Source organism: Coturnix japonica, chromosome 9 (genome assembly GCF_001577835.2).
Source record: "Coturnix japonica isolate 7356 chromosome 9, Coturnix japonica 2.1, whole genome shotgun sequence".
Lineage (NCBI taxonomy): Eukaryota > Metazoa > Chordata > Aves > Galliformes > Phasianidae > Coturnix > Coturnix japonica.
In genome coordinates, this window is record NC_029524.1 from 5,511,013 (window position 1) to 5,523,109 (window position 12,097).

Below are 12,097 nucleotides of genomic sequence, written 5' to 3' on the forward strand. Positions count from 1 at the left end.
GTGGAATAAATGTAAGCAAATGGATTAAATGCTTTGGAGATTTCTTCCATCCAAGGCTTAAAGTAATATTATTATTTTTATTGTTCTAGATGCAAATTTCCAAGGGGAACTGAATAATTTGTATACTTTTGTCCCCAGTGAAATTAATTGAATGGTGCTAGTGAAAATCTGTTCATTGTAGTGTTTGCTTTTTGGGAGAATAAATAAACCACATACTTCTCTTCCCTTTGTGCCTTAGACATCAAATGTCAAAAGCAACATGGATGCAATGTATAGTCTTTGAATTTTTATCTGAGAGGGAGAAGAAATGCTTTTCATAACAGTATTCTGAAATTCTCTTAAGCATTTTCTAAGTTTATAGTGCTCCTGGTTAATTGACGGATGTTTCAAGGCACTCTTAGAGCTGTTGGTGTTAATCATAAAAAAACTTTGCAACAAGTACCCGAATTTAAGGTTCGATATAAAGAATTGTATGTTTGGTTGCTAGAAAAATGAAAAAGTGTGCTAGAGGCAAGTAGTATATTGTGAGCTAAAGGAGGGGTGTGGATTTCCCTTGTAGTGAGGTTACAGCAGTTAGGTGAAGAAAGATCTGAGTCTCTTCACTGGAGACTCAGAAGAGAAGTTGGCTGGGTCAATGGAGAGTTTAAGAATGTACAGACTGCAAGACTTCTATGAATAAATATACTCTCACCTAACACTTATTTTGACGACTTGAACATCACAGAAAAATCTTGTTGGGAACAATAAATAATTTACCTTTGGTGTGGTTAGGGGACAGTATCTGATGTGATAGGATTGCAAAAAGATCTTCCTTTATCTGAAGCTTGGCATGTGCCTGGCTTGGCTGCATTTGTTTAGCCGGTGATGCACTGAGGATTCTGCAGCTCCTTGTTAGGAGGTCCTCTTGGCTTCTGCAAATTCAGCATTTGCTAACAGAAGTCTCATTGCATATTTAAATGGGGCTTGAGGGGGAATCGATCTCAGTCATATTCATGTCCACTTCCACGGGTTCTTTGCTGAGGCATATAGATGTGCAGAACTCCAGAGTGCTCTGCTGTGAGAGGGCAGCACAGTGCATTACAGAGGTAAGAAGAATAAAAACTTCACCTCTTCTTGGTTCTGCTACGCATCTGTACCTGCCAACAAGTAGTTTTCTGTTTGATTAACAATTGAGTTTTAACTTTTAAATAAACGGATGCTTATTGATTGCTCTCAAGAATTAGTATTTTTTTTTTTTTTTTTCAATTTCTACTGTAAGAATAATCCTTGACCAACACGTTTTGTCTCTCTGTAGCATCTTGTGGTGGTGAAGCAATGTTATTTATGCTTCTCTTGAATTCTTATGAGTCTGGAAATAATTAAAAGTAAATAAACTGTAGCTGCAGATAGTCTTGTTCGTGTAGTGCCTTTCCATGTCTGTTTATTGAGATTAACCTTGTAATTTTCACAAATCTGTAGTCTCAGATTTGTAGGTGATTCAACAGCATGTTCAGTTTCTTGAGTCAGGACTGATTGAATGCTGTGGTTTTTTGAACATCAGCTCTTAAAAAACATACTGAAGAAAGGGTACTTCATTTTGCAGTACATGCGGTAGAGATAAGGCTCCAATTGGTTCAGCACTCCAATAGCTTTGGTAGGAAAGAATGTTAAACTAAACAAGGGAGGGAAATCTTTCACAAATAGACAATACAAACAAATGGCAGTATTTTTCTTAGTGGTCCTGAGACAAATAGCCATGAGAAACGTGGACTGTTTTTTTTCTTACTTGGTGAATTAACTGTCCAGTCTGGCAGGGATGATGCCAAATTAGACATTTGACTTCATGCTGTAACTTAAATTTTAAAATATTTATTAAGCAAAGTTACTGAGCTCAGAGAGCTAGTTTTCTACCAGAACAGGCTTCCATGCACTCAGTGTGAGCTCCACTTTCACCAGACGGTGAAAGCCTCACCGTCTCCCATTGCAGTTCCTAAATAATGACAACAAAGTCTTGAAAGGGGCCAGGTTGTCAAAAATGTCCTATTTGAAAGTTTCTCTGCTGCTATACAAGAAATGAGGCTTAGCTGTATAGTATGTGTGAGCCTGAAGTTGAGCTGCATGAGTTCAGTTTTCATACCTCTGAGTTTATATAAAGATATATTTCTATTTTCATGTGTTTCTGAGACAATGCTGTGCCATTATGGCAATCACCTAAAATCTCTTAGCAGACTTCGAGGTGTCAATGTGCACATGCTCACTGTGATACTCCATGGTTTAATGGTGTAGTGGTTTGCTGTAGCTACAGCAATGGGAGGACAGTTGGACTAGATGATCTTGTAGGTCCTTTCCAACCTTGTGATTATTCGATTCTATTTCTGACTTTGCTGTGCTAAGTCAGCTTCTCAGCAGAAAAAGAAATTACTTCTGCTTTGGTATCTAAACCACAAAAAGAAAAAGAAATTTCTTATTGAGAGATGTCAGCTCATTGCTGGCAGAAATAAACGTAAACTTCAAATAGTTGTGCAATATGATTTTCTTTCTATGCACGCTCGTAGCAGTGATGCTGGAATATGACGTCTGTTTAAAGCTTGTTAAGACCTTCATGGAATATTTAAATATTGAAGGAGCAATTTAAATGTTAGTCCATGTTAATGCATGAAAACTGCACTATTAAATCTGGGACCTATTATTCCAGTGTTTATTTGAAAATAACAAGAAGGTATGTTGGGTGTAGTATACAAGCAAAAAGAAACAATGTTTTTATTACAGGTTAAAAAAAATGTATTTTGCAACAATAAATAATTAGTAGGCAATTTAATAGTTTAGAAAAATAGAAAAGAATTGTTCAAAATTAGAAAAAAGCTATTGCTAGTGATGGTAAATAATACACCGTTCCCTGTTCTAACCAATTTGAATTATTTATTATGTTAATACATTCCTAAATGCAGTACTTCCCTGTCATGACGTCCAGCAAATTACACTAGATGTCTTTTTATTCCACTTTTATTTTCTGCTGACTTCAATGGAAATGCAATTTTAAGGATATTTTGGTCTTCTCAACTATACAAATGAGTAATTTTCTTTGCTTTCAGCTCCAGCAGTCCCAGCAGTCTTAGCTGTGTTGCCTAGATACTCCATCTCCTGCGGCATCTGTAAATTGGCCAATTCTACAGGAGGATTCATATTCTAAATAAGAGAAATCTTGGGGTGGGGAAGGGAATCATTTGTTAGCTACTAGCTGGAGTAGTTCTATAAAGCAAACAACCATATAAAACCCACCAACCAAAAAGTTACTTTACGTCACAGCAAAATTTGTTTACTTGGTTGCATGGGGTTAATTGGGAGAACTGCTGGTATATTCACAACCGTGTTGCATGTGTAGAATTACATTAGGTGCGGAGGTGTGTTATAACCAGACATGCCTGTCCCCTTTAGGCAGAATGACTTGTCTGTTGTCTGATCCCCTCCCCTTGAGTTACGTTTAACAAGTAGTGAGCTCGTGTTTTATGTTCAAAATACATTACCAGTCATGTTCCATTGTGTGCTTCTTCAAGGAGATGCTTAACTTGTGCTTACTTGAAAATAGATAAATCTGAAGTAACTTACATATACATACATAGATGAAAAGATAAATGAGTATACCAAAAAATGCACCTAATCAAGTGAGCATTGACTGTTTCACTGGTACAGGTTTGGTTCCAACAGAATGCAGCAAAAGGAACAGAATAGTTATGCAGTTCCTTTTTTTTTCAGCTTTGTGATACATGCGTTTGCGGGATTTGCTAATGAAGTAAATAAGATTAACAGGAAATTGTGGCTGACATTTTGTTCGTGTTTAGAGCTTTTTGACGTGCAAAGTGTAGAAAATGAGTAGTTCAGCCTGCTACATCTGTAATAAGGCTTAAAAAGCTATTTGCTAATGAGTTTTGGTTAATTTTCTCAGTTTTTCCATTTAGCACTATGGGGCAGTGAAAACAGCAAAATGTGTGACAAGTTGTTTTGGATCTCACATCTGGAGCTGGGCTCAGCTCTATAGTGCGCAGCCTTGCAACAGAAAATCTCAACTGATTTAAAAAGGAAGAGAACCTTTTTATGTCCCACTGCTTCTCCAGTGTTAATTGTTGAGATATTAAGATGATAACATAAAGAAGCAGTCGTGGGTTTAATATATAAGTTGACTGCAGCTTTATAAAGTGATACAGTAGTGTAATTTCAAAGACCTACTTTTATACTGGTTAAAGGGCTGTTGCCTTTGAGATCTCCTGTACATACATGCTGTGAGCATAGCTTTTTAGTAAGTGCTTTCTCATTTAAGAGAGTTTATTTTTTGCCTCTATTTAAGCATGAAAATGTTTGTCCTGGTAAATTTTGATTCTGGCTCTTATTGATATGTTAGCAGTTCTGTTGCTCCCTCTTGTGGTTTCTGTCTGTAATTAAGGAAGCTTGTCTAGTTCTGAGGGTTTTGTACCAAAACAATGTTTATTATTCTAGCAAAGTTTGAACTCTTACAATAAATATTAAGCTCAGACTTCTGTAAGAGTTCTCTGAAATATAACTTCTTCAGTTTTGTTTTTAAATATTTTTATTGTGAGGAGCATCCACAAAATGGACTGCTTAGGCTGGAAGTCCCATTAGAATGACAGCTGTCTGGGGCAGAAATGGGTTGCTGAATGGTTTCTGATTTAGTTCTGCACAAAAATAAAGAGGTGACTGTGTATTGTTGCTTGTGTGGATAAAAACACACACATTTCATGGAGGTGAAAAATAAAATGATGTTTAAAAGGTAGCCTTGAAGTGCAGTTCATGTAGTGGTGCCTGGGGACTTAAGCCACAGGTTTTCAAATTATTTATCACATTAAGTGTTGATGTTTAAAATTGGAAATAGTATTTATGTAAAGTTCTGTTGTGGAAGTTTGGTCAGTTTTTTATTGTTTGTTTTAACACTTTAAATCTCTTTCAGTTGCATAGTTTTGGGTCTTTTTTTAGTAGGTATTATTTTCAGCACATCCATACAATAGTGAAATGAGTCTGAGCATTCACTGACTTGAATTCTGTTTCACTGAGTTAACCTCAGCTTTTTTGCTTGCATCTTTTTTCCATTTGTATTCTTTCTTTGCATCATGGAGATATTTACAGTCAGTTGTTATTACTTACAAAGTGCAGTTTGCTTGACACCTCCATGGTGTCTGGCAGTGTTGGGTTCTTTCATCCTGAGTAATAGCACAACACCCTTAGTGCCCTTGGCAGCATTGTTAAAGTGCAGTAGGGCTGTAGAATTTAAAGAGATTTTTTTTCTTTTCTGAAAGGATTTAATTTAAAAAATAGAAAATCACAAAAGCACCATTAAGAAACAAGAACAACAACAAAAAACAACAACAACAAAAAAAAAACACAACAAAAAAAACACACACCCTTGGAAATGACTGTATTAGAGATATCATAGTTTTAACATGCCAAGACATCAGTCTCCTATTGCTCTTTGGTATTAAATAAGTAGGATTTCTTTTGTGTATCTGCAGACATCTTGAGTAAGAACAGATGTCAGTGGGAAGTAACGTCACCATGAGATTTTTGAGCTGACAGAATATTTGATTTTCTTGAGCTGTTTTTCTGTATACTTTGGGAAGTTTTCACATTTTGTTTTGCCTCTCTAGGAAACCTTCTCATCCTCAGCTGGAAGCTTTCATTAAGCACATGTCCAAAGGGTCTACAGCCCAAATGGATGGTACCCTAAGCAGCCTGCCTCGTTACCCTAGTCATTCTCTTTGTGAAATGGGAGAGCTTACACAGACTGGTAAGTTCTCATAGCAGCTTTACATTTTCCTCTGCTCTGTTAACACAATCTGCTTTGAAAAAATAGGCTCTATTTTTCTTAATAACCACTTTTCTTTGGGAAAATCATAATGTTGGTCATAGGTTGGTTTTGCTAGGATAGGAGTCAAGTATTAAACTCTCTGCCACAATATAGTATCAGTCCAAGAAACTGAGCATTTTTCTATAGACTGCCTGCGCTCTGTTAGAGGTCAGTCCCCCTTGGGCATCTCTTTCAACTTTAATAAGTTAAAATAATTTTAATTGACATTACTCCAAATAATAAAATTGTTTTGTCATCCTTGTGAAAAATGACACTGTGGAAAATTACAGTCCTTCAGAGGGAGGTTCGTTACTCTCTTATTGGTTATTTTGTGATTCAGAAAGACCTTGGAACTGAAGAACAATAAGTTAGTTGCTAGTTTTCACAGCAGTAAAAGAACTGCTCAGTCTACTTCAAGAAGGTTCAGATGTAACAAATTTGTTTATATTATCAAAGTAGAACATCTTTGAAATATCTGATACTTCTACAGTTTTCCTAGTGAATTTGTAGCTTATGTATACCAGAAGAGCACGGGAGATGGGAAGTAACTTAAAGTTACACTTAAGGTGCTCCAAACAGAGACATGAGTATATAGAAGAAAGAATTTGGAGAGTATTTAGAGTATTGTGGTGTGGGGACATTGGGGAGTATGAGAAAGATATTTGGAGAGAGCATACTTGGAAAGTATTAGATAATTGGAGAGGGAAGTTGGAGGCAATGCGGAACTGAAGTGATAATAAGAGGGCTGTCATCAAACAGTAGGAAATTATGAGGGGAACTAAAGGTAAGCTGGAAGTTTTTCACTCACAGGGTGGTGATGCACTGGAGGCATTCAGGGCCAGGCTGGATGTGGTGTTGAGCAGTCTGGTCTGGTGGTTGGCTACCCTGCACATAGCAGGGAGTTTAAACTGGATGATCTTTGAGGTCCTTTTCAACCCAGGCCATTCTGTGATTCTAGTATTCAAAAATTGGTGAGGTTCAATTTTGAAGTTTGTAGTTTTTAACAGACCTTTTAAACAGTAAGACTGCTAGCTGTATTTTATTTATTTTCCTCCAAACTAAAGAGATTATAATCATGTGTTGTACGTCCTTAAGAAATTAAAAAGCAAAAAATCTCTTTCAGGTGTTGTGCAGCACTTGCGAAATGGACAGCTATTGCGAGAAATTTATATAAACAAACATAAACTGCTTCTGAATGACTGGACAGCAAAACAGCTCTACTTGGAGACAACAGGAAAGAGCCGAACCCTGCAGAGTGCGCTGGCGCTGCTCTACACCTTTTTGCCTGATTTTGACTGGAAAAAAATTAACATGAGGCATCAGTGGAGCACCATTTTTTGTTCTGGAAGCTGCGACTGTCCTATGCGGAACCACTACCTAGAAGAGGAACAGCGCAGGCAGTACAGCTTACGGGTGAAGAACAATGATTTGGAGAGAATATATGTGGATATGGCAAAGATTGTTGGCATTCCTACCAGGCAGTTGAGAGCTTCTAACCCAATAGATTCTCTCTTGTGCTATTTTTGCCACAATGTCAGTTTCCCCTGTACCAAAACTGGCTGCATTGGTATGGAACACTTTAAAGTAATCAAAAGACATCAGTTGGAGGATGAGAGAGAAAGACAGGAAAAGAAACTATATTTCCTGTACGCACTGTTGGCTACTCACCCTCTCCTTAACCAGACTGTTAATCGGCTCCAGCGAATTGCAGAAGGCAAGAAAGAAGAAATATTTGTTCTTCACTCTGCACACGATGTCACGTTGTCACCTGTTCTTAGTGCCTTGGGCATTACAGAGGCCAGATTTCCACGGTTTGCTGCCAGATTAGTTTTTGAGCTGTGGCAGGATGGGAAGAGACCCAAAGAACACTTTATCCGCATCCTGTATAATGGTGCTGATGTCACATTCCAGACCTCATTTTGCAAGGATTATTATAAACGTTCCAGCAAGCCAATGTGCCCGCTAGAAAAATTTGTTAGCTTTGTTAAGAGGGATATGTTCTTAGTTTTTAACAGCACTAGTTATTATGATGCATGTCGTAGAAGACCACTGTAGGAAAGGGAAGTGAAACTGTTAACTTCTTTAACTGTAGGTGAAAGTCTGTATTCTGGTTGAGGCGCATTTCAGTTCTGTTGTTTCTTGAGAAATGATATTTCTTGGAACATTCTTCAGTTTCATTTTCATTCAAACTGTAGATGGTCTCCAGTAGAAGAACAGATACTGAGGAAGTGTTTTGTCTGTGTTAACTGTCATGAACTGAAAAACCACACAAGCTACTGTAATGTTAGACTTTGCTTGATAGAGTGAGAGAGCACAGATTTCATTTCCCTATATTCCAGAGCAATACTTGCACACCTCGAGTTTAAAAACAAAGCATTTTTTTTTCACCATCATCTTGTAATCATGTAAGCAGCTGTATCAGGGTATTTATAAAAAGCCAGACATCTGCTTCTAGGATATTCTGGATGCTCCCTACTCAGAAAGCATTTTAATATTTAGGAACAGGACTTTAAAGCAAAGTGCTTGACTATAACTGAGCATGTACAAATGAGTGTGTGCCTTTCTGACCTCACAGACCTACAGATGCTTACTTACGTTGCCTGTGCCAGAGAAGGGTGTACTGGAAAATGTGTGCAAAACTGTTCTCTGACTGCACTTTTAGCACTTTGAACAATACAGACACAATCTTTGATTATGTAATGGTCTTGTTATATTAAAATAGATAATGAACACTAAATATTACCACTAAATCTGAATGGGAAATTAGGTTTATAAATCAGTTTTACAGTGAGGTGTTGGGCTTTTTCCCATTGTGAACATGCTCAAGCAAAAAAAATCAGTGTTTTTGGAATTTGATATAATGGCTGCTTGAGACAGCTTGACTAAACACTAGGAATTTTATAGTTGATTTTAGTATTTTTATGGGCTCAGAAGCTCTTATTTTGTATGATCAGACTTGTGTAGCTACTGCACTGTGTAAATTTGTGACACAGTAGATCTTTCATACTTCAGTTTGTAAAGAGCTGTGAAAGGCTGACTTTCAGACATTTTTTCCCTTGATCAGGGTATACAGACTTAAGAATAAACTGTCTTTTATGGGTAACTTGAGCAATGTGTGGGTATGAGAACTTGTATTCAAACTGTTTTCATCTCTTTAGGAATAGTAAATTGAGCGATAGTTTTTTCTAGAAGCTATAGATGTTCCGTAATTTTGGAGGGATGGGTTTTTTACATGTCTAGAAATAAGTCTGTGACTCGTGACTCAGTGGTGCTGGTTTATTAAAAAAAAGAAAAACAACAAACACACACAAAAAAACCCTGCATAACTGAGCATAGGTTCTCTAACTCTTGATATTCCACTTGCTGTTTTCAGTGCTTCATTCAAACGTATTTCTTTAAATAAAAATGTAGGGACTCTTTGTGAATTTGTGTGTTACATTTATTTTGACTTTCTTAGCTGTTAGCAGTAACAAGCCTAAGTGTTTTTTGTTAAGGCTTTAATAACTATTGCGTTGGCTCACCTCATGTATTCCTGTTCCAGATTTGAGAGGAAGCAGGTAAACACTTCATCAATATCAAATTAAAGCGTGTAACTGCTGGAGGAGTTTTCTTTCAGCCCAAGGGATCCACTCTGTGTCTTCATGAACTGTTTGATGCCCGACAGGACCTCTGCTGGTTCCAACTTCTGCTTTGGGGTCTTCAAGAGCTGCTTGATGGCCGACAAGACCTCTGTGGCTTCTGAATTTTGCTTTGGGGTCTTCATGAGCTGCTTGATGCCTGACAAGGTGTCTGCTGGCTCTAACTTTAGCTTTGGGGTCTTTAAAGGCTGCTTGATGTTTGATGCAACTTTAACTGACTCAAACTTCTGACTTGGAGTTTTCCTTTTACTTGGTGACCTCAATTGAGATACTTGTTTCTCTGGGTTTACTGACCCACTACCCATGCCAGTATCTTCTTTCAGCACACTTTTCTTTTCAGGAGTTTCTGTGGATATTGCATCAAATGCAGACTTCAGAGACTCTTTCAGAAAGTAAAAGATGTCTTGACAGTCCTATTTCTGTCCTGCAACATCTGAAGCATTTAACGGTGATACCATCATCTTTAAATGCTCTGATTTTTTGCTCTCTATAACTTCCTGAAGGGAGGTTGTAGTGAGCTGGGGGTCGGCCTTTTCTCTCATGTAAACAGTGATAGAACTAGAGACAGTGGTTCCAAGCTGCAGCAGGGGAGATTCAGGCTGGACATTAGGAAATATTACTTCTCAGGGTGGTCAGGCACTGGAATGCACTGCCCTGGCAGGTGGTGGAGTCACTGACCATGGGAGTGTTCAAGAAACATTTGGATGTTGTGTTGAGGGATATGATTTAACTGGGAAATATTGGTGATGGTTGGACTGGATGATCTTACAGGTCTTTTCCAACCTTGATAATTCTGCGATTCTGTTAGTCATCATATGTGTCTGTGCTGGAGGGCAGTCAGGAAGGCAAAACGTGAAAGCTGAGCTCACTCTTTATAAATTATGTGAACTAAGCCATTTGTCTAAAATAGGTGCCAAATAGTCCAAAGAGTTCTTTAGTAGTTTGCTCTGCAGAGTGATATCTGTTGGAGCTCTAATGATCTTCAGTGACCATTTACAGGAGTCATGCAGAAGTGCAGAAAACATTACCGTGTGCCTAAGATTGGCGTGTTATATCTGTCATTTTTCTTTATTAATGTGTGTGGAAAGGAAGAGGAAAGCAAGCTAATTAGTCTTCTGTATATGCACAATTTGTGATTATATGCTCTTATAAAGACTTGATACAGCTCTAATGCCACTGGAAGACCTAAGTGAAAGATCTGCAAGGCTGAGATCATGTATGCAACTTCCTGAGTTATTTATGGTAACAAAATGGTAATTCCACTGAATTATCAAACTCAGCTACAAGGTTTTAAGATTTGACTTAATTTATGATTAAATTGGCACCTGAGAGTGGATTTATATTTGAATTTGAGTCATAGATCTACATGGGCAATGGAGAAAGACATGTCCTAGAACTGAGGAATACTCTCTCTGTTGGGGTGGACTGATGAATTAGACCTTCCAAATAGGAAACCTCGATCTGAGCAATTGCAGGGTTTTATCATACAGCAGAAATAAATGCTGCTGCTTCAAGGAATGCTGTTTGAGATCCTGTTGTTGCCTTTAAATTGTAGGACTAGGACATTCTGTGCCTTGAATGCTGTATTTAGAAACCAGTGTTTAACCATGTTGAGTACTTGTAGCTGGGTTGAAATGTGTCATGTTTTTCCTTATACAATTCAGCTGACATATATCTCAGTGCGGTGCTGATGTGCAGTCTCATTTATTTATTTTTATTTTTTTTGTCCTCTACTTGTTTCAGTTCTGGTAGATATAACAGCTTTAATTTCAAATGCTCTTTGAACACTGGGAATGTCAAATGGTTTTGTTTGAGCTGTCTATTTCATGTTTGTATTTGGGAGTGCCCAAGAAGGCAGTTAAATGCAAAATATTTGCGTTTAAAATGCACAGAGAGAAGATTCTCTTTGAAAAGAGCATTCTGGGAGCTAGGGATAATGTAGGAATAGGGTGCCCTCTCGTGGTGTTCTTCTGTTGCACAAAAATGATTTAGTGTGAATGAATGGGGAAAAAAAAACATACCTTTGCTTTGGAGTTGCAGCAACAAGACAAGTGTGCTGCCAATGGCTTCCGGCCTGCAGACTGAAAAAGAGTCATTTTGCGCAGTGTAAGTGGATGATTGTTAATTTGTAGCAGGTGCTCAAGGTGAAGTAGGGATAATGATAACAGTGAAACCTATTTTGAAGGTCTTTGTGTCACTGAGAGTAAGTGTATTCTCCAGGTCACTGCAGCTTTGCTGTCCTATGTATCAAGTTCAGTCCTCCTCTTCTTAGCAGAGCAAGTTTTGAAGCTAATGAAGCTGATAAAAGCTGATAGTATATGGAATTATAAAGCAGAATGTTTCTCTGACAGTTTGCTGGCTCTGTCTTTGTTGGTTTGCTGGCCTTGTGGTTTGATTTCTTCTCCTTTTCCACATGAAAAGAGCCATGCTGTATGTGTATACTATGTCAGCTTCTCAAGTAGCTGATGTGACAGGCTTTGAATCACACAGCCAATATCACTTCAGCTATTGCCTTGGAAGCACAGCTGATCTTGACAGTATTTGGACTCTTCCTTCAGAGAACTGAGGCTTAAAACCTTTTAAAAATAAGAAAAAAGAAAAAGGAAAAAAAAAAAAAAAGAAAAAC

The 12,097-nt window shown here is 37.8% G+C and overlaps 1 protein-coding gene across 6 annotated transcripts in view; it reads left to right on the forward strand.

Annotated features, from left to right (window-relative positions):
• The window catches only part of PXYLP1 (2-phosphoxylose phosphatase 1), a 51,471-nt gene extending 42,213 nt beyond the window's left edge, over window positions 1-9,258 (forward strand). For all 6 annotated transcript variants that reach the window (XM_015871249.2, XM_015871248.1, XM_015871250.2 and 3 more), the window contains 2 exons: window positions 5,634-5,773; window positions 6,957-9,258. In XM_015871249.2, coding sequence (XP_015726735.1) covers window positions 5,634-5,773; window positions 6,957-7,888 — 1,072 coding nt within the window. In that variant the 3' untranslated portion in view covers window positions 7,889-9,258. The remainder of the gene's footprint in view (window positions 1-5,633; window positions 5,774-6,956) is intronic.
• The last annotated feature ends 2,839 nt before the right edge of the window (window positions 9,259-12,097 follow it).